At 36.3% G+C, this 22,015-nt stretch overlaps 2 protein-coding genes across 2 annotated transcripts in view; one reads left to right on the forward strand and one right to left on the reverse strand.

The window, feature by feature from the left end:
- Positions 1 to 12,199, reverse strand: part of LOC134666191 (transcription factor RFX3) — a 41,812-nt gene extending 29,613 nt beyond the window's left edge. The window contains exons 1-5 of the mRNA XM_063523342.1: positions 11,929 to 12,199; positions 8,796 to 8,884; positions 7,697 to 7,798; positions 6,899 to 6,989; positions 5,678 to 5,746 (exon numbers count right to left, since the gene is read on the reverse strand). Of these exons, the coding sequence (XP_063379412.1) occupies positions 5,678 to 5,746; positions 6,899 to 6,989; positions 7,697 to 7,798; positions 8,796 to 8,884; positions 11,929 to 11,947 (370 nt within the window). The 5' untranslated portion in view covers positions 11,948 to 12,199. The remainder of the gene's footprint in view (positions 1 to 5,677; positions 5,747 to 6,898; positions 6,990 to 7,696; positions 7,799 to 8,795; positions 8,885 to 11,928) is intronic.
- A 3,557-nt stretch (positions 12,200 to 15,756) lies between these two features.
- LOC134665858 (ubiquitin-like protein 4A) lies at positions 15,757 to 19,082 on the forward strand. Its single transcript, XM_063522891.1, has 2 exons — positions 15,757 to 15,916; positions 16,247 to 19,082. The coding sequence occupies exons 1-2, from the start codon at positions 15,869 to 15,871 to the stop codon at positions 16,649 to 16,651; spliced, it is 453 nt and encodes a 150-aa protein (XP_063378961.1). The 5' UTR covers positions 15,757 to 15,868; the 3' UTR covers positions 16,652 to 19,082.
- Positions 19,083 to 22,015: the final 2,933 nt, after the last annotated feature.

A 22,015-nucleotide genomic window follows, 5' to 3' on the forward strand; every position in this document is an offset into this window, starting at 1 on the left:
TTTTTTTTTCGCAAAACCTACTTTTTGCAAATTGTTACTTGTCACTTTTTGACATCTATCAATAGGGATATTTAGACTACGTCCCATAGCAGCAACACCTGGAGCAGCAAGGCCTTTTACACTATGTAACAAAAAAACTTCGTTTTTTTTTAAATTAATATGATCTCTGAAACTAGGCGAATTTCAAAAAAGTTTATATGACATTTTTTGTCTCTAAATATGATCAGGAATACGGAATACGCTGTTAAAATTATTCGGTTTCCTCATGTTACACCGTGTATGAGTTTCTACACTTGTTAATCCTAAAATGTTAAATTGTCTAACACGTTTGTAAAATCTAACCACTTGTTGAATGTAATAAAAATATACATACATTTTCAGTACGATGACGGATACGCTTCTATCGTCTATATCGTCACTCTCGTACTTGTTAGAAAATTGATATATGTATATCTAAGGACGGGCCTTACGGGCAATAAGAATGGGTCCAGTACAGCGGTGTCCTGCAGTATAACATCAACACGCGATTGGTTGATGAGTTCGCATCACGCGCGCGATTGGTGGCAACTAGTTGTGTTAGACTGCACGATTGGCTCGAATTCGTGAGTGACACCGCTGAACTAGCACCATTCTTAGTGCCCATACGACCCGTCCTTAGACATATGTCAATGGTGACAAGACGATAAAAAAGCTACCATCTTAGACCCGCTGTGGACGCAATATACTCTTCGCACTATACGTAATTCTTATTGGACATTTTACATTTGTAAAAAAAATTAGGCTCATTATTACAATGCACTTCACAATGTCAAAAGCAGCCCCCATTTCTAACCTACACCACAGCCCTGAGAAGATACCGGCGAAAACTAAAATCCCACGGCGTTTAAAAAACTAACAATACGCGAAGTAGCTTAAAGATGAAGAAATTAAAAGCTAAACGATCAAATCCGTTTTCACCAATGCTAATTGGTGATTATCAAACATCGTTAGCTACGCAGTTCAGCTCTCTGTCAGAAAACTAGCCCCACTAGCCCAATCCTGACCGAAAATGTAAAGAGATAAATTTTCAAAATCGAAAACGGAACCGAACCGGCGACCGTTCCAAATTACACTGAAACCGTAAACCACAGTCCAGGGTGGCACTCACAGGGGTAGTACGAGCGGTAGCGCACCTCCATGCCGCGAGAGGTCTCCCAGGCAACTCGACTCGACTCGGACTTCACAGAAGAATATCCGATAAACCGTCTCGCTTAGGCGCAGCCGTCCCGCTCGCACGTATGAGGTAAGGCGGTGGTGGCGCCTCACCCCACCTGTTTTAGCTGTATAGAAGCCCCTCCTGGTAGGATGCTGGGTGTGCTACAGGTTGATGATGTCGAAATGAATTGTCAAGGATTTATTTTAAGACGCCAATTTCATCACCAGTTGCCCAATTAAGGTCAGAATAGCATGACGGTTTTTTTTTAGAAATCAATATCTCTAACGGTTGCCAGCAAAAGGAAACCTTACGTTGTCCAGTGAAATGTGATTGAATTATGTAATATTAGTTTTTGCTCTTTAAAGAGTATTTGAAAGTCGAAAGTTCAAATGAAAATCAAAATCAATGAAATCTTTCTAGAATTTATACGTGTCATACCCAATTAGTAATAGGCTAATTATGTATCATATAGCTATTCAAATTCCACTTAGAGACTGCTCCTACGCAATTCTTAAAGAGAAATTATAAATACTTACTTACTTAGTTAGTCTTTTTCTTGACTGTTAACTAAAATGTGTAAATTAAACATTATAATATTTAATGCATGCTGTGATTGCCTGTAAGTGGGGGAGCAATAATAAATGTGCCCTCTTAACCCCTTATTCATAAACGCGCTACAAACCTCAATTAGCTAATAATCGTTTGTCTTTGTCTGTCATTTTGACTTATGCATTTGTAAGAAAGGGAGAAAACATAATTTAACTAAATCAGGCCCGTAAAGTTTCATGAATAAGGGGGTTAGTATGTTACTTATATTTAGTATGTAAATTGTATCTTCTGTTACTGATCCTAATAAACAAATAAATAAATAAATACATTGGCGGTATTAACGTGTTAACGCGCGCAATTCTTTAGGCATTAAATTTTTGTAAATCTCGTAAAGAACCTAGCCATAAAATACCGAATTCTTTATGAACTAAAACTTACGACTTTGTTTATAATCTAAGACCGACAATTCAGAATCAGAAAGCATTTCAGCGGAGATGTGGATGTTTGTAAGGATGACAAAAAAATATCTTTTTTCTCAATAGTCAAAGTACCTAACACGCAAAAACAGATTTAAATAATAATTCATATATATTCATATTCATATATTAAACAAAAACACACTATATCACAGCGATATCACGAAATAAAATACGACATCAAAATGTTCAATAAACGTCCGCGCAAATTGAGACGGCACGCGTCATATCAAAGGTAACCAGCAGGTGTATCGCATGACAACGAGATGGACCCCTCGCTGAACGCATTCACGATTTGCACCCAGGTAGATAATCTGAAGGGGCATCGATAATTATCTACCATTACTATTTTTTTTAATACACCCCTATTAATCCTTAACAGGCAATTGTAAACTTTATGCATGGTAGTTAGAGTTGATTTTATTTTTAATTGCTTGCGTTTAATAAGGTATCTGTTTGACGGGTACGGATAATCAGATTTGAGTCTGTTTGGTGCATCAAAGGTTTCCTGAGAAATTAAATGTGCACTGGATTATTTGTTACAAATGTTTTGAGATATATTGTTACATGAAGATGAAGAGCTTATATCAAGCGCAGCTCAGGAAAATATAAAACATTAAATTAACGTTATATAATTATAAATATCAAAGATAGATAAAAATTAAAATGTGAAAAACAAAACGATTACAATTTAATATTCATAGAAAATGACAGAAATATGTAAGTACCATTTACTACTAAGTAATCGATGCTTAAATCCAAAACACGTTAACAAGATAGAAAAGAAGTGAATAATTCGTATAAAACCACTTACCCAATAAAGCCAGCTGCGGCATCGATGAAATCCCCTCTATCCTAATAAAAGCATGTGTAAACGAGCTAACTTCGCCCATCACCAAACTAGTCAACCAATCTTTTTGTGAATGTAGCTTCCCGGAAAAATTAAAAATAGCCAAAATAAAACCTGTCTTAAAGAAAGGTGGTAAAACAGACAATCCCTCTCACTATAGACCGATCGCGCTGCTACCCGTTATTTCAAAAGTTTTTGAAAAATGTATGACAAACCGCATCTACAATTTCTTAGAAAAATACAATTTGTTAAATGATAATCAGTTCGCATTCCGTAAAAAACGTTCTACTACCCTCGCAGCTTTTAACTACGTGCAAACAATAGTTGACTACTTAAGAAATAAGCACTACGCAGTGGGACTATTGTTAGATATGTCCAAAGCATATGACAGAGTGTCACACCCCATACTGTTACAAAAATTAAATGAAATAGGCATACGTGGTAAAGCACAAGATTGGATAAAGTCATATCTCACGTCACGACAACAATATGTAGAAATAGAACACCTTGATAAACAAACCAGTACATTACACATTATCCAATCCAATATACGATATATCGAGAACTCAATCCCACAAGGTAGTGTCATAGGGTGCATTCTATTCCTCATTTACATAAATGACCTTCCAAAATCCACTGAACACAAAGTTGTTATGTTTGCCGATGACATATCCATCTTATTCCAATGCCCAGATAACAATAGCAGCAGTTCCTACATAGAACAAACGTTTAATTCAATAACTCATTGGCTCAACGATCACAACCTCATAATAAATAATGATAAATCAAAATTCATCCAATTCAGACCAAGACAAAAGCAACCCCTAAATCTAAACACTGTAATAAACAACCTAAATATTAAAGAAGTACCCGACTGCACCTTATTGGGTCTTACACTGGACAGCCATTTGACATGGAAAAAACATGTAGAAAAAATTAAAAATAAACTTGCCCGATTTGTGTATGCACTTAGCGTATTGAAGTGTAGTACTACCTTAGAGTGTGCGCTGGCAGCGTATCACTCACAAGCAGTCGCATGGCTACGCTACGGGCTTCTCTTGTGGGGCCACAGCACCGACATACAAAACGTTTTCATCATGCAGAAAAAATGTATCAGGATCCTAGTAAATATACATCCACCCCACAGCTGTAGACCACACTTCAAAGATCTTAACTTCCTGACCCTCCCGTCTCTGTACATTTTGGAAGTAGCAACATTTGTCCGAAAAAACCTACATTTATTCCAATTCTGTCAAAACCCTCGACGTCAACACTACATAGAACTCCCGGAGCCTAAATTAGAAATATACAAGAACGGTCCATACTACAGAGCCATAAATGTTTATAATAAAATCCCCACTTATTTAAAAAAAGACCCCAACTTCATAAACCGCCTTAAAACTATGCTGATGGATAAATGCTACTACTCAACAGCCGAATTTATGGAGGATGATACTATGTAATGTAATAAATAAATAGTAACTTAGCATATAATATAAATATAATTGTATTATATTATAACATATTTTATATTAATACAAAAAGTAATAAGTAGGTACTTATAACATAATGTAGTAATCCTTGTCTATAGGTAATAAGATTCAAGTATTCATTAGAAGAGGCTGTTAAACTTAAAAGTGCAATTTAGAAATGTATAAGTATTACTTTAAAGAGAAGTGCAATTTAGAAAATGTATAAGTATCGAACGTAAGTATAAGTCAGTAGTAATAATAACCAATACTATGAAATTGTTAACCACCAATTTTTGCTACACCCTTTCCAGGGTCCATGTATATAACATCTGTACTATGGTATGCAAATAAAGATCTCTTATCTTATCTTATCTCTTAAGATGATAATGATGATATCATCATCTAATAATATTATTAGGTTTGAAACGAAATGACACGAGAAAAAGCATACGATACCTAGAAGATTCAAGTTGTCAAATGATAATAGTCTCGCATTTAAAGATTTGACGATGCATTATTTTGTCTCATGAATCTGATGAGTGATGAGCTATCACGCTGAAGAAAATATGGGTAACTTTTCACATCAGTAAGAGTTGGACAACAAAACTTTTATTTTTTTATTTATCCCAACGTGTTAGTAACAAGTAACCAACTAGTAAGGTATAACAAACGACTAGTTTAGCCAGGAAATAAGACTTTCACATGTTAATGAGAATGACAATGAATAGAGTAAGGGGAGGTCGTCAGAATAAAAAGAAGTCCTTTATTCTGAGTAGCTTGTACAAACAGCAACACTCCTAACCTGTACATCGGTGGACCTTATTACAAAATGTATAAAGTCCACACCTGTACAGTCGACGTCAAAAATATGTTTACACTTTTGCACCTTACTAATTTGTAATAAGGCAAAAAGTTTAAATATATCTTTGACGTCGACCGTACCGTACAGTTAGCCGGACGATATCAGCCTGTCAGTTAAACGCAAAAGGTGACAGTTCCGCACAACAGGCTAATATCGTCCGGCGAACTGGTAATCTGTGGGCCCCTTTACACCTAATCGAAGATAAAAATCCCCTTTTTATTCTGACACACAAGCACGTGCAACCATAACCATGAACATAACTAGAACACTTGCTTTCTTGGTCACTGTGGATCTCTGCCTTGACGGGCAACGGGCCGATCTCGTTCTGCCATTCGTCCTGCACTGTGCCGTAGACACGCACAAAATAAATAAAATGGTGCAAATAAACAAAACAAATAAAATTGAATGATAAACGAGTAAATCAATCTTAAAGTGAACATCAAATTTCTCTGGAATTCCGAATTAAATCATTTTATTCCGAATTCAATAAAAGAAACGTTGATAGACTAAAGGGGCCCACTGATTACCAGTTCGCCGGAAGATATCAACCTGTCAGGTAAACGCAAAATTTGACAGTTCCGAACAACTGACAGGCTGATATCGCACGGCGAACTGGTAATCTGTGGGCCTCTTAAGTGCTTGAATAATTTTTGTTTTGCATTCAGTTTAAGATCGGCTTAACTCAACATGCTGACAACTTACAAAAAATAGATTGATAGGGTAAAATACCCATTCATTGGCATGCAAAATACACTATACTTAATAATATTATAAACCAATTATTGTAAAAGTAAAAAATATGTAGGTAGCTGCTATAGCTGTCTGACTTAACTAAAGATCTATTGATTGTATAAGTAAGACGTGCAAAGTCAATAGAGAAAAAAGATACACTTGTAAGTTTTACTTACGTAAGTAGGGACACAGCTATACTACAGAATGAGAGATGAATATCATTACCTCATTCTAGCAAATAGCTTTGTCCCTACGTAAGTAAAACTTACAAGTGTATCTTAGGCCTAAGACAAATTTGTGCTCCATATTTGACAGCTAATGTAGATGGAACTTTGCGGCTACTTTTAACAACTCGGTTACCACAAAACCTGACGCCTTACAGCGCCATCTACTTGAATTAAGAAACGTCGACTCGATTTTTTTAGACTAGACTCCATATCTTATACCAGGGGTCTCCAAACCCCGGCCAGCGGGCCACATCCGGCCCGCGACGCGTTGTTCCAATCCAGCCCGCCGACACCCAAAGCGTCCGGCCCGCGGGAGCCAGGCTCCAGGGGTTCAGCCCTAACAGCAGCAAGCAGATACGGTGGCCCGCGCGAAAGTTTCTGAGACGCAACATGACCCTCAGGTAAAAAAGGAGACCCCTGTCTTATACAATCAAGAATCTTTGATAGATACGAGTATCAACGTCTTTAAAGCCAATCTAAATCATACATCTTACACCGACACTTCCATACGTGTGTAGGTATTAGAAGAACTTACTGGCTACAGTGATGTATGTGTGCCGGGCCTCGGTCGTAGGGCTCGAGTGGCCGGAGCTATCGCCGTTCACTTCCACCACCGTGCTTGACACCTGTCGACGAGGAAACGTTGCGTTGAAAACTTTTAAAATAAAAGAAAGAAAAAAGAAAGAAGAAGGAAGAAGAGTGTCCTAAGATACTGGAGCAAGCTGTGGTTACCTATAATTGGACAAACGTCTACCTTTAATGTTATGTAAGCTACTGATTCTTTTTTCATGATGTATTGTCTGTTTGGTGATCCTAAATAAATAAAATAAAAGAATAATACCGGCTCGGACGTGATCCGTACTCGCGGATATTTGTAGTCCAAATCCCAAACGCGAAAGAATACGTGCTAGTTGAATAGTAAATATGATGAAGCTTAATGCACCAACAATTGATGAACTGATCAACAGCTCTCAACAATGAACTGTGAAATTTCGCATAGTATAAAATTTGGCGAACGTTTTCACCTTTTAGAAGCTAATGACCGATATATCCGCAACGCAAAGACTGACAAATCGGTCACAAACCATAGAGCAACATAGACCTACGTGCATATGCATAAAGTTCAATTTCAGTTTTGACACTTCGGTGATGTGGCGTCCGCGTGACAGCTTTTGTGTTTGACACGGCGCGGCGTCGAAAAGGTTAACGGTGACAGGCGGTTTGGTGCTGCCTACCCAGAAGACTCTAGACTCTACTCTTGCTTATTCTCTATTTAGCTTGAATTTATGTGGAAAAAGGTCTCACTGCAGGGCTACCTCCGTAAAATACCAACCTGTTGTATGGCCTGCTGCAAGCTGATGGTGTTAGTGATCTCCGGTATGACGATGAGCTCCCGCACGGCGCTCGGCGACGCGCCGCCGCCCGCGCCCGCTCCCTACAATACAAAAGTACTGATAAGTATAACCTTTTGGACTCCAATTACCGATATATCGGCACCGCAGGTCCAACGTCAAAGACGGATTAATCGTTCACAGACCTTAGCAACATAGACCTACGTGCATATGCATAAAGTTCAATTTCAGTTTTGACACTTCGGTGACGTGGCGTCCGAGTGACAGCTTTTGTGTTTGACACGGCGTCGAAAAGGTTAAGTATAAAATAGGGAAACGGAATGCAGCAAAACAAGGGATAAGGCGGCCCGAAGATCTGGTAAAAATCGCAGGGAACAGCAAGAAAAAAATGAGATTCGATTCCTTACATTAGGGAGAGTAGGCCTATGGCTAGCAAATGCCTCTTTCGCCTGATGTAATGACGCCAAAATAGAGTTAATAAATAAAATGTATGCGCCGATGGGATGGACGTCTATTGGTCACGTGAGGTTTCACTATTAATTCCATTAAACCAGGTTATCCAGGTTGACAGGTTATCCAGGATACGGAAGTTGAAGTACCTTCTGCGTGACATCATTTATTAGAAAACTTGATACCATTTTCTTCATTCGCGACCAGGGTCCCGTTTATCAAAAGCTTGGAACTTGTAATACAAGTGAAAGTCCCTTTTTGACAGCTTTTGTTAGAAAGGGAATTCCACTTGTATTACAAGTCACAAGCCTTTGATAAACAGGGTACAGGTTGCTTTCCTGCTGTGGGGGGTGTGCCTTGTGAAGAATTATGTTCTGCCACAGAATAAATAATAGTACAAGGCACAGAAGCTTCACTCTCTAACAAAACGCGTCTGTTACGATTAGGACAGATATGACCGCTAGGTGGCGCAAGCGCCACGCGCGGCCTATGACTAGCCACCTAAATTGGTGTCGGACGGATGTTCATGCAGCTACTTATTGCGACGCCACGAAATCGCGGAGTGAGCCACGCCTGGTTCTACGTCCTGGGTATATGAGTGTGAATATATAATACACTGTACGAAGTTACCTGCGCAGGCTGAGCGAGCCGCGCCGCCATGACCGGCGAGGCGGGCGGCGACGACTCCACTAGCACCTCGTCGCCACAGCACTCAAAGCCTGGAACATTCCACATGCAATCATTTTAACCAATGAAGTTTCGAACTGCCTACCCAATACAGGGTACCCAATGTAAGCTGGGTATATTTTTAAGATTGAAGGTTTGGCTATGTTATGTTAGACTATGTGAGATATGTTAGACTTATGTATGAGGTTAGATTTAATCTCAAACTAAGCCAGCTTTTAGTAGACAACGACCGCGCGAATACCTTTACGGTTCTCAGGAGCCGTCAGAGTTAAGTTGGTAGCACTAGATACTATTGGTACTTATGCCATTCAAACACTGACTGGTGTTTTATTCCAAGGTAAAGTAAATTGTCAGAGACGCCCTCTACATTGGAGCTTTTAGTTCTAAAAGCGTTCACATACAAATCCTGCGATATCCAGCTTATTATACTGAAGCAAACTTATTATACTTGGAAGGAAATAGACCGGATACCGCAGGGGTGCACGTTTGATAGCCAGTATTTACCAGACCGTAGCTTTACGATCTACACCGTAAGTGCGCCAGAGAACAGAGGCACACGCAACGTCACGCATGAAAGGATCATTGTAGATATCCACGTGGCGCACAATCGTGCGAAATTTGCTGACTTGTAACTTGTAACAAGCCTTTCTAGCAATCCTTATTATTACAGAACAGCTTCATCTGCTGACATGATCTGAACAAAAACGGGCCAGTACTATCACAGCTGGCGAGCGTGGCGATTATGGCATTCACCCCCCCTAAGGGGGAGGCCTATGTTCAGCAGTGGACGTCTTATGGCTGAGATGATGACTATCACAGCTGTAGTCGCAGTGTCAGTGTCTGTTAAGTTGAAACTTTATCCTTACAAAAAATCAACCTTTTACATGTGACTATATTGAAACAAGAGTCCAATTTAAAAATGCGGCGAAATTAAAACTGTGACCATTTTAGTACGTGTTAGTAAATATAGGGGACAATTTAATCAATTATAAAACAATTTTAATAGATGTAGTAGAGAAGCATTTTCATGAATATCCTGAGTTGAAACTTTATCCTTACTAAAAATCAACCTTTTACATATGACAAGATTGAAACAAGGGTCCAATTTAAAAATGAGACGAAATTAAAACTGTGACCATTTTAGTAGGTACATATGTGTTATTGTAGATTTAGAGAACAAGTTAAACATTTATAAATTTGGCTGAATAAAAATGTAGTAGTGTAGCATTTTCAGGACCACAAAGATTTTCAAACTTATATTAAAATTTTAAGTTTATAGTTTATCAAACAAATAACAAAAGAATAGGACATTACATAATGTTGTATACTTGTATTAGGTCTCTTTTAGTCTAGTCATTACATAATGCCTAGTGAAAACCAAATGATCGATTTCTAACAGATAACATGATCAGTAAAAAAACTAAAATAACTATCATAATGAATTTTTTGATACACAATTTTTAAAATACCTGATAGTAATTTGACTACAAACTGTAATAACAATAGTACAGCTTAACTTAATGCCCCTTCGACCAATTAATTAGTGCAAGGGTATCACCCCTTCTATAAAGCTACCTACATTGAGATTAGATATCAATATTGGGGAATGAAACAGGTACATAATACAACACCTGATTACTTTGAATAATACAAGACCAGAATAAAAAGAAAGCATAAATAAGTTATGTACTTAAAACATAGTGTTTATAAAAATATTAAAAAAAAAGGGGAAAGAATGAATAGCAAAAAATATTCAGTAAATAATAATTATTGGATCTATTCAATTAATGAAATATGCAAAGAAAGCATAACTAAGTTTGTTAAAGTAGGTAAAAAGTGTTATGATTATGACATTATGAAAATTTTTGAAAGCCACTGATAGGATACACCATAGTTAAAAATTTAAAAATTTCCAAAGTAAATTGAGAATTAGAATTTGAAAGTCCATTTGTGTATAAAATTCAGAAAAGTGCTATTACACTAAGGAAGAATTAGAATAAAAATGTTTACATTTAACAATTATACCTAAGGGGAAAATTTTAAAGTAGCAATGAAAATCAGGATGGCAGTTATGTTTGCAAAACAATTGCATAACACCATCCCGGGTGATGGAGATGTTATTGATCTGGCGGGACGGGTGGAGGATTCACGGAGTGTTACCAGGCAACACCTCTCCGTCCCGTCTTTGGCCCTCTCAACATAACAATAGTACAAAACACTCACTCTCCAGGTAAAACACATTCTCAAAGCCCATCTCGGACATTTTATATAATAACTCCAATTTCAAATTAAGAACAGAGCAGTCACTGAACACAAACACATTATTATGACATGACACTGGCTGATAAAGTATCTTGTATTGATCAAACAAGCGTTGCTATGCTTGTCTGATAAAAGACCTTGCTTCTCTTCGTGTTTTTAGGTGTTTTTCAGTGCAAGCTTGGGAACTGTGTGTGATATTGATAGTGTGGGGTGGAGGGGGCATGCAGGTGCTCTATTGTTGCGCTTGGGTGACCCCACCTGCCCTGTAATGCATGGGTGGACAATATTACCCCATTATTAGTGATAATGTAATGGTGCTTTGTTTATGTGTAATATTTAATTTGACTAGATATATTTTTTTCAATGTTTGTTAATTCTAGGCATGAAATGTATTAATGTTGTACTTTTACTATGCTGATAAGATTTTATATATGAGTACTGCTTCAAAAATCATTATGTAAAACCGCCTATGACATATTTACAAACAATAGGGACTGTGTCTAAAGTTCAAAGTTGCTAAGCAAAGTAGCTACACTTGCTACCTTTCTGTGTTTAATTTGATGTTGATGTTACGGTTTTTAATGCAGGGAAAGGTACAGGCGCGTGCCGTGCCTGGCGACGCCGTCGCGGCCCTCCCGCTCTCTGAGTATTATAGATACGTAACCAGAGCGCGAACAAGGGGTCCTCACTCCCGACGTCTCCTGCCTTCTGACGCCACGCACACCACTCTGGCATTTTATTAGAACCAGTAATAAACTACTATCAAATGTTATATTCTAAATATATTACTAATAATTACAAAAATATACCTTACCCACCTGCCAGCCATACATTTAACTGTCAAAATCATCATAGCTTCCGACACCTCTATCGTATAAATAACTTAGCAAAAATCCTTTTAACGTATTTTAACTATCAGCGTCAAATATCTACTGGTGTTTTGAGAATATATTTTATATAACACGGTTTTAAATCACTCGGCAAAGTTGTTGTATTGTAGTTACACCCGTTTCCTAGGCTACGGGTTCCAGGCACACATCGGTCCTATGATGACAAGCGAAGATGGCGCTAGTGTTGCACAGCGCACAGATGATCTAGGCGCAGACAAAGAGAGTTCCAAATCGAACTAAAGTGCTTTATAATTATACAGAGTGTTCCATTTTTCTACCACGGCTAAGCGGCATAAACTGAACATTGATCATGATATTTTAGATAACATTACATATATTATTTAGATTCACAGAAATAATTTAAAAATTGTGAAAGTTTAATGTAGAAATAAAAGATTTTATTAAAGTAGTTCCCTCATCTGGGAATCGAACTGGACTTAACGGGGAAAGAATATTTCCTTTGTAACATTTTTATGATGCCAATCAAAAGCAATATTTACTTAGAGGATTGGGTTCAGACTAAATGTATAATACCTATAGAAAATATAATCATCATCGATTTTTCGCCCCCGAAATCCCCCATGTAGCAAACTGCATCGAAATCGTTAGAGCCGTTTCCGAGATCCCCGAAATTCATAAATAAATATAAAAAATTGCTCGTTCAAAGGTACAAGAGTTACTTATAAAATACAAGAATTGCTCGTTTAAATGTACAGAGTGGCAAAAAAATAACTACATTCGCGTTGCCAGGGAGGTTTTAGGAAAAAAATGATCCTTCCATAGAAAATGAACCTGCCAAAATGTATGAAACAGCCAAATTTTTTCGCGATTTCGGGGTTAGTCCCATAGTAAAGTTGCTCAGTATAATCCCAAAACCTCCTGGCATTGAGAATGCAGTCATTTTTTAGCCACCGTGTATAAGATAACGCTTGTATTATTTGGGTAATAGACGACGATAGTAAATTGATAGATTAATAATTTCTCCCTACTCACTACACAAGTAATTAAACTTACCGAGATTCGGATCCAGCTAGCTACCAGAAGGTTCGAAGGCTGATACTATTAACAGCAGCTAAAAAGGCTGTTTTAACTTTACTTTAATAACATACGGGTCACGGGTAGAAAATATGTAGTAAAAATCGTTTTACGTTTAATTAGTAATTATTCTTTGCCATACCGAGATACAGTCACCTGCAATAATATGTTACACTTCGAAAATATATGACACGCTCTTATGGCTCTACAAGTAAGATCGCGTCAGATATTTTTATTGCAGGTTTACCTAAACTATTGATATCGCAATAATAGGGCCAAAGCATCTAGTAGGTATGGTATATAGCTTTCAGTGAGAAGATACACACCTGACAGATTATCTGCAAAGTAGATATCGTTATACCTATAGACCTATCTACATTATTTGTTTATTATTAAAATAAGGTTGAGTTATAAGTACAGTATTAATTGAACATTATGCTTTTCTCAAAGTAACTTCTTTGTTTAACTTAACAATTATTTTCATACGTAAGTATTTATTTAGTTTCTTTTTCTAAAGTGCATAGGGGTGCAAAGTGCCTATAAAATAAGATATCCACTAGGTGTTCTGTGTTGGTCATGCTCTTGGGTTCCAGCTACAGGTAGGTATTTTATTTATAGATGCGTATCGAATTGGATTCCCAGACGACAAAGGCCCGGGAAAACAAGTTATACGCATGCGTAAGCAGTCCTCACAAAAGCTTCCTACGCGTTCTACTCATAGTAAGTACCTACTTAGTTTTAATAAATATTATAAATACCTACATACTTGACCGAAATTTGACAAAAATTTAATATTAAACATTATGTGCCTTATTCTAACAATTTATTTTAGGTACTTTATGTATGCTTGGCCGTGCAATAAACATTATTTTTAGATTATGTTTTCTTTTAGAATCAGGAGTACAGATTTTTTTTGTTTTTAAGATTTTATTTTATTCACAGGGTTTTTCTAAACATCCTGTATCGGTAACGGGTACGTACTAAATAAGTGATTAAACTGGTATAGTTTAGTAGGCATTTTAGAACTAACGATTACACGAACGGAAGAAATACAATGTGTTACTAAATACCTTCAAATTTTGCTTCTTCACAAATATACACTGAACAGGTATTCAGGTTATCATATGTGTTGTCATCAGGATCATCCATACTTTTCAAATTAATTTTTTTGAACTTCATAAAAGTTTTATGGTCCATCCCGAAAGAAGTAGCGGCAAATATTCAAATATCTCCTAGGTAATTGTTTATATCTTCTCCTTGGTAATTATTGTTTATAAACGACAGTTAAAATTCTTGAAGTAAAACATATGACATTTTGCTATTCTTAAAATAATTTTAAGTCATTCTTGATTGCGATCTAGATGGCCATGTTGAGATTAATACATGAGAAATGTCGGTGATTTATAGTACATCTTAAATATAAACTAAGCTTATTAAAGAGAGTACTTAATTTATGATAATTAAACTTTTCTGATATCGCGCTTTAATAAACAAGTTGATAAGCCCCCTCCAGACTATGCGCGTGAATCGCGGGCGAAGCCGCGAACGCGAGTGTGGAGTCGATTTCGCTGTCTGCGAAAATCGACGCCACACTTACGTTCGCGGCTTCGCGCCGCGATTCGCGCACGAGTGTGGAGGAGGCTATAAGATTATTTTTTGTTATAACAACATTATATTTTTTACCCCGAAACATCTAATGGCAAACTCTGGTTTCCCTTCAAAACGAAACGAATCTAATGGCAACATTATATGACGTCACTGTGATAGGGACGATAGGGATGTCCACAAGTTATCGATCAATAGATACCAAAAATAAAACACAGTCCGAAAATAAAGCAATATAAATTAACACACTTTTCACTCCCTTCTCACTACAAGCTTACAAACACACAAGTTCACACTCCTTTTTCTTTCTTAATTCCTATTCTTATGTTTAATATAATTATAATTTTCCATGCCTAGTGCGGGGTTCACTGTAACGTAACGTGCCTGTTAAACTTTTATTGTCAATAAAAATATTGTTATTGTTAATTGAGGGTACCTCTGATCGTAGCATAAAGGCTGGGGCGTAGTATGTGTATTACCTTACAAAAGACCAGACCCATAATAACACTGCCTGCTACTTCATTGCTACTTACTTTGCAGATATGTAGACTAAATGAGAAATCCTTTTAAGCTTGTAGGGTCGGCCACGCCCGTGTAACTCCGCTAGAGTTGCGAGCGCCCATAGGCTGCGGTGGCTGCTTACCATCAGGTGGACTGTACTATTGTTCGCTATGGTCGTGGTATAAAAAAATACATGTCATATATACACAGAGATGCCAGGAATATCCGAAATTCGGTAATTAAGTATTCGGCCAAAACCACTACTCGTGGCATCTCTAATTCTATATCCATTCTGTCGCAACAGTGCGTCTTGTATGTGTTTGAGGGGGCCTCTCCCTTCGGTCGTATTTTAATTTATCGCCCTTCGTTGCGAATTTCTTACTTTTCGCACTTCGATTATTTCTTATTTCAAATTCCATTTAAATCTATTACCTATTTGTATATATACAGGTACATACTGTAACCACATTTTAAAACATTTTTATTTATCATTATTGGAATATCTTAGGTTTTATTTTTAGATTTTATTGTATTTACGGTACTTTTGGACATCACTTTAACTGTCAAAGTCAATGACGTCTGTCCACTACTTCACTTGTCAGTGTCACTTAAAACTCATCACCGTGGGCTGCAATCAATAATTATAATATCAATAAAAATAATTTCCGTTTTCTTGGTGGCACATGTTTTAATCATATTCCTTTCGATAAACCGTAAGTTACAATGAAATTAACAGTTAAGAAGTTGCAAGGTGGAGAGTGTTGTGTTGAGGTAAGTGTCCGGAAAATCTCAATTTAACTTGTAGCAACTGTGTACGTATTAGAATATTGTTTTAAAGTTTATCTGGAGAGAACCGAGGTTTAGAATTTACGAGCTTTTTTTAAGCATTTACACATAATAAGTTCCAAGGTTTATGCCAAGAATGCGTCCAGATGTTTCACCACTTTCACCTCACCTCCCATAGTATTTGCATGTATAACCATTTAGTTAAACATAAGTAGACTATAAATTAACTAATTTAGATTTCATCCGACCTCTATCATGATTCATTATTCATTATTGGTTGGTTGATTTCATTATTGGTTTTTATGTTGTTTACAGGTGCTACCAACGACATCTATATTTGAAATAAAACGGGAAGTTGCTGGAAAATTAGCCATACCTGTTGAAGAACAAAAGCTACTGTTACTTGGGCGCACCCTAGCCGATGAACAGACTATTGAGTCATACCCAACTATAAAAGACGGCACCAAACTCAACCTTGTTGTGAAAAAGCCTGATGGTCTATTTGAAGCTTCAATGAAATACTTTAAAAAGTTAGGTATGACAGATAAAGAAGCCACAAATGCAGCTAATAAACTTCTAAAAATTGTAGAGGATAAGTTTAATAAGTTGTCTTGGGATGATATAGACCGGTTGTCTATGGATTGTCTTTTAGAGGAATGCGGCCAAAGCCGGCCAGTGGTTGAGAATGAGCCAGAAAATGAGGACATGTATGGTTTGTGACCCTTCCGGAGCGAATTGATTTACATCTTAAATCAAATGTTATAATGTTTATGGCTTTAAAAGACTACATTGATATTGAAAGTACATTCTCCAATGTGTTTTAACAATGTTCATAAATCCTTATTGGTAATTCTTGAAGGTGTCTTTTTTTTTCATGTATTTTATGCGATATTCATATTTAAGGGCTCTTTAAAAAATATCCTTGCTTTTTATAAGCACACCTGGACAGGTTTTGCTTTTACTTTTTTATTCTATACATATACAAATGTATACAATCCAAATGAATTTATTAATTTTTTTTTTTTTGTAAATGTGTTGTAGGCTAATTCCCTCCGTTTGCCAATTTTAAGACTTGTATGACTTAAGTTTAAAAAAAGTATACATAATAGTATGTTATTGCCATTATTGGTTAGTGTCCATACATACTTTTTGTATCATTCTTACCATAGCATTCTTGTCCTTGTTGGTAAAAACACTAACTAATAAAAAAATATTCATTTTCAAAATCATACTGGAAGATGATGCAACATAAGAAGTCTTACATCAATATATTTTAAGCTGTGATGTTGTTGATCCCTTTAATACTTATGAAATATATTCTGAATGTAGTCAATTTTAGTCCGGTACACTTATTTTGCACTTGCATTGCCACTTTGCTATTAATGTGGCATCAAAATGAAGCTTAGTGTTGTTGATGATCTTGGTGACAAGTCAATTTCCATACAACTTAACACTCACAGCTCTTCATATCCAAAAATGTTACTATAAGGGCGGTTTCACACTAGAATTTTGTACGCGCCTATAAACTCATTTTGGAAGCGCGTGTAGGCGCGTATTGACCAAATGTAGCGAATTATAGCGCGCGTGTAAGCGCGTAACGCTGAAACGACCGTACACGCGCAAAAAAACGCTAATTTGAAACCGCTCTAAAGCAGAGAAAGCTCCGCTCTAAAACAGCTCTTGTATAGGTATATACAAGAGCTGTTTTTTTTTCTTTTTATTACAAGTATTTTCGCGGAGCCCCAATAGAGGCTTTTCCGCGGAACACCCTTTGAGAATGGCTGCTCTAAATAAAGCATAAAAGTTACTTAGACACTATAATATTTTGTCCTTAGTGCTTCAGGCAGGACATATTTAGGCATTTCGGCTTTAATATCATAAAAACTCTGTACATTTTACAGAGTTTTGTTGAAAAACATCAACTAATAATAAACAAGTTTGTATGGAAACTGCAGTTAACTGTAACATTGTGTTGTGACTCTATTATTTTATTTCTATGGACTGTAAATATTTTTACTGATAAGCATTGATCGTTCATATAATTATGTATATTGAAAAAATAAGTTTAATTTGAAAAAAAAAAAATAACTGGAGACTGCTACAGCTGGAAGCTCAATTGTATTTGATGTAAGGTAAAGATCCCTATGATTGAACCTCGAAATTAAATAATTAAAAGCTATATTTCTCCTTTATTTCTATGATTGTAAGGTTTAAGGTATACCATGTTAGTGTCAAATTCAAGCACATTTATGTTGATTTGATAACTTAACCTTTTCGACGTCGTGTCATATAGAAAAACTGTCACTCGGACGCCACGTCACCGAAGTGTCATAACTGAAATTGAACTTTATGTATATGCACGTAGGTTTATGTTGTTCTGTGGTATGTGACCGATTAATCCGTCTTTGGTGTTGGACCTGCGGTGCGGATATATCGGTCATTGGCGTCCAAAGGGTTAATAACTGGGCGAGTAACAATGGATTTTTGATTTGCTACAATTAATGAATTACTTATATAATATTGTGACTTCAATTGAACTGAAATTGCGAACAAAATTGAATTTCATATAAAATTTACATATTAGAAATTTAATAATATCTACATTGGTGTAGTATAAAATGTATAAAAAAAGTACTTTATCAATGAGATGGCAGCATTTTAGATTTTTTTGTAATTGATTATTTATGTTAAATTAGATTCACTTCACCAGAGAATTTCTTTTCTCAGTGGTTACATTACAGGTGAGAAACCCGTTGTTACTCTCAACTACTGGGTAACACCTTGCCTTGGTAGGAACAACTAGGAATAACTTCGAACACTTGCCCTAAACAACTCATTTTTGTGTTTAAACGTCACATTCAAGACTTGTACAGAGTGCAATCTATGATACTTATCCATGCATATAAAACAGTTTTTAATTAATATAATGACAATGATATCTAAATCTGTACCGGTAAATGTCCTTATGCTCAACACTCCCCTAAGTTGGAACTTTTAATATTAATTCATAGCAATATGTGTCAATTATATAGGATGTCAAACATTGGGACGCTTACCTTATATACTTAAAATAAATTGGTAAACAAAATGTTAGTGTTAATCAAAAACATGTAATAGGTTTGAGTAAATAAAACTATTTTCGTTAGATTAATTTATTTTTTATTTTCATACTTTAAAAAGTACAATATCATGGCAAGTAAATTATATACCAGTGCCCATTTCAAAATATGTAGGTACGTATAATTTGTTGTTAAAAGTAGTTCGCGTTGAAATAATTTATTTCAAGTCGTTTATGCATTATATGCTTAAATAAAAAGTTTACGCGACAATAAATCAATTACAGATCTTTCATTTCACGAAGGTATATAATCCCTGGATTTTATCGATTAATATTGTGAATAACTTAATAAGAGTTATGATAAACGTTTTCGTTAAATGCAAGAAGTGTAAAGTGCAGGGGGGCCATTTCGACTGCGGGATAATTTCAACTAATCGAAATATCTTCCATGTTTTACATTATTAACTAGAGTCACACAAAACACATTTTTTTTAGCTATCTGGACTGGACATATATGGCACTCTAGTTAATAATGTAAACATGGAAGATATTTCGATTACTTCAAATTACTGCGCAGGCGAAATGGCCCCCTGCACCTTATAAGAACGACGCAAATAACAACGCGAACATCCCGGCTTGGCTTACACGGCACAATTACCAACGAGTCTAAATCATTATGTCAATATGGCAAATCATTATTTTGCAATAAGATTTCGTCTTATTTACGGTAGTGACATAAAAAAAAATTGGCTTACATTTACGTATATCAGATGAGTGAATATTTTGCTTACTCTTAGTAGTAGGTACTCGGCTACCGTAAAAATATAAATCTTTGCCCTTTATCATAACTTTGCCCACCGCGTCACAGTTCAGTAAAAGCGAAATAACTTAGGTATTTTAAAATAACTTAAAAGTAGTTACCAGAAAGTGTATCTGTAGCCACTTTTAAGTTATTTCGTTTTTACTGAACGGTGACGCGGTGGGCAAAGTTATGTAAAATTGCAAAGTTTTATACTTTTACGGTACTTTTTAGTTAAGCGGGAGAGGTGTTCAAAATGACCTCTACATGCTCTTGCTTAATAATAATAGAGTTGTTCCAATCATTTTGAGTACCTTACCCGCTTAGCTTCTTCTGCTGCTGACTGTATTTCAGAGATGTGACCGTATTGGAGTTATAGCTAGACAGTTTGAGATCTTTTGTCGCTCCAATGTGTTATTTAATCGAAGGCTAAAGAAAAAAATATCTATTAGAAAATTGTTTTGGTATGATGGCAGAACAGGCGGTGCAGTTTAACCTCTAGCCGCCCAGAGACCTATAAAAAGGTTCCATTTTAATTTGAACTTTGTGTTGACTATATCAAAGTTTCATTTTGCTTGGCAAGGTTTGACGTATGGGCGGCTAGAGGTTAATAAAAATAAATTAAACATGACATGTGTGAGGCACTTCATTTAAACATAACTACAGTCAAACGATCACAACCTTACAATGAGCTTAGATTCACCTCGAAACCACAATTATTACGTGCAAGAGCGCAGTGTGTCACTTAAAAAAGTACTATAATGTATGTTAAGGTATTCCACCTATCAAATTTCTTTGTGCAATGTGTATTGCGTCTCACATTTTGCTTTAATGAGAGGGTGAGACGCACTGACATTTGACAGGTGGAATGCCACCCTTAGGATCACCACAGCCTGAAAAAAAAGACTGGTAATATCAGATGCAAGTAAATAATAGAGATTGTCAACCTCTGTACAAATACAAGCTGGCGTTCCTCATCATTGCTTTAGATGGCGATAAATCACCTAGTAAAAAAATGTATGAATCAACAACCCTTTTAATTGGCTTCAGTGAAATTGCTGCTGTATTTTGGTTTTTAGGAATACAAATTTTAAGTACATATATTATTCGAAATATGTTGAATGTCACCTCGAAAGTCAAAGCCCAATAAAATATATGTATGGCTCTGAGACCTTGTAATGATGACGATAGAACGCAAGTTAGATCTCTATTATTTATTTGTCTCTGGCTATATGTCGTTGTCGATATACAATTACATAATAATACTTTAGTTTTGCAGTTTAGTTGAATGACACAATAATGCGCTTGATTTCGTCAAATTCCTTAGGGTTACGATTACTTCATAAGTCGTTGATTATTACTACAAGTAGTTCACTTACAATTGCTATGTCCATACTTTACCATTAGTCTCTACGAGGAAAATAAATGCATGTAATAGAGTAGGATACATTTTAAATTATTTGAGATGAACTTAACAATATAACCTACTCAAATATCGACCTTATTTTATAAGCACGAAGAATCAAAATGTAAAAGCCAGTCAGTTACAGTCCGCCTCAAATAATGTAAAGCATAAACTTATAAATATTCACTAGTTGGCACTTCAGGGCGCTTGTTTGAGAAATGTCCAGTTTAAAACAAAGCGAATGTGCCAATAGCATGACCGCCTACCTCAAAAATATTAATTAAACATATTACCCAATCGAGAAAGAATGACCAGAGGTTATACATATAGGAACAAACAGAAAATTGGCAACCATTGGAAGTGGAAACCACTGAAACCAGTAATTAGGGCGTCCGCTAGTTAGGTAGCCGGCGTTGCACGGAGCGGATTAACGAAAAGCATTATGAGCGTTGCTAACTGGCGCTGGCGCGGACGCATGCGACAGATTTTACCTACTTACAATGGTATAGTTGTTCGATTTGTAACCGACCCAAAACTGCTAATCCTTTTTCTATTGTTAAGTAAAACCGCACGTGCCTGACCTGCATCGGTCACTTTAACCGGTGATTGAATTATAACTACTATGGAAATTGCAATAAGATTCAATTGAATGATGAACAAATGGAAAAATAATTTGCCACTTTCTCCCCTCTCTACCACAGAATAAGTAATTACCGAGTGCCAGCAAGTCAAGCGCTACAGAACCAGTGTAAAAATGTGTCATCGAGATGCGTAACAAAGACGCGTTATCGGAGAGTGCACCTGCACTGGTTTTTATGATCG

Source organism: Cydia fagiglandana, chromosome 7 (assembly GCF_963556715.1).
Source record: "Cydia fagiglandana chromosome 7, ilCydFagi1.1, whole genome shotgun sequence".
Classification (NCBI taxonomy): domain Eukaryota; kingdom Metazoa; phylum Arthropoda; class Insecta; order Lepidoptera; family Tortricidae; genus Cydia; species Cydia fagiglandana.

Excerpts from the sequence above, each read along its gene's own strand:
- LOC134665858 (XM_063522891.1), top strand. The coding sequence starts at position 15,869 with ATGAAATTAACAGTTAAGAAGTTGCAAGGTGGAGAGTGTTGTGTTGAG. Across the intron at positions 15,917-16,246 it reads GTGGAGAGTGTTGTGTTGAG|GTGCTACCAACGACATCTAT; the intron begins GTAAGTGTCCGG and ends TGTTGTTTACAG.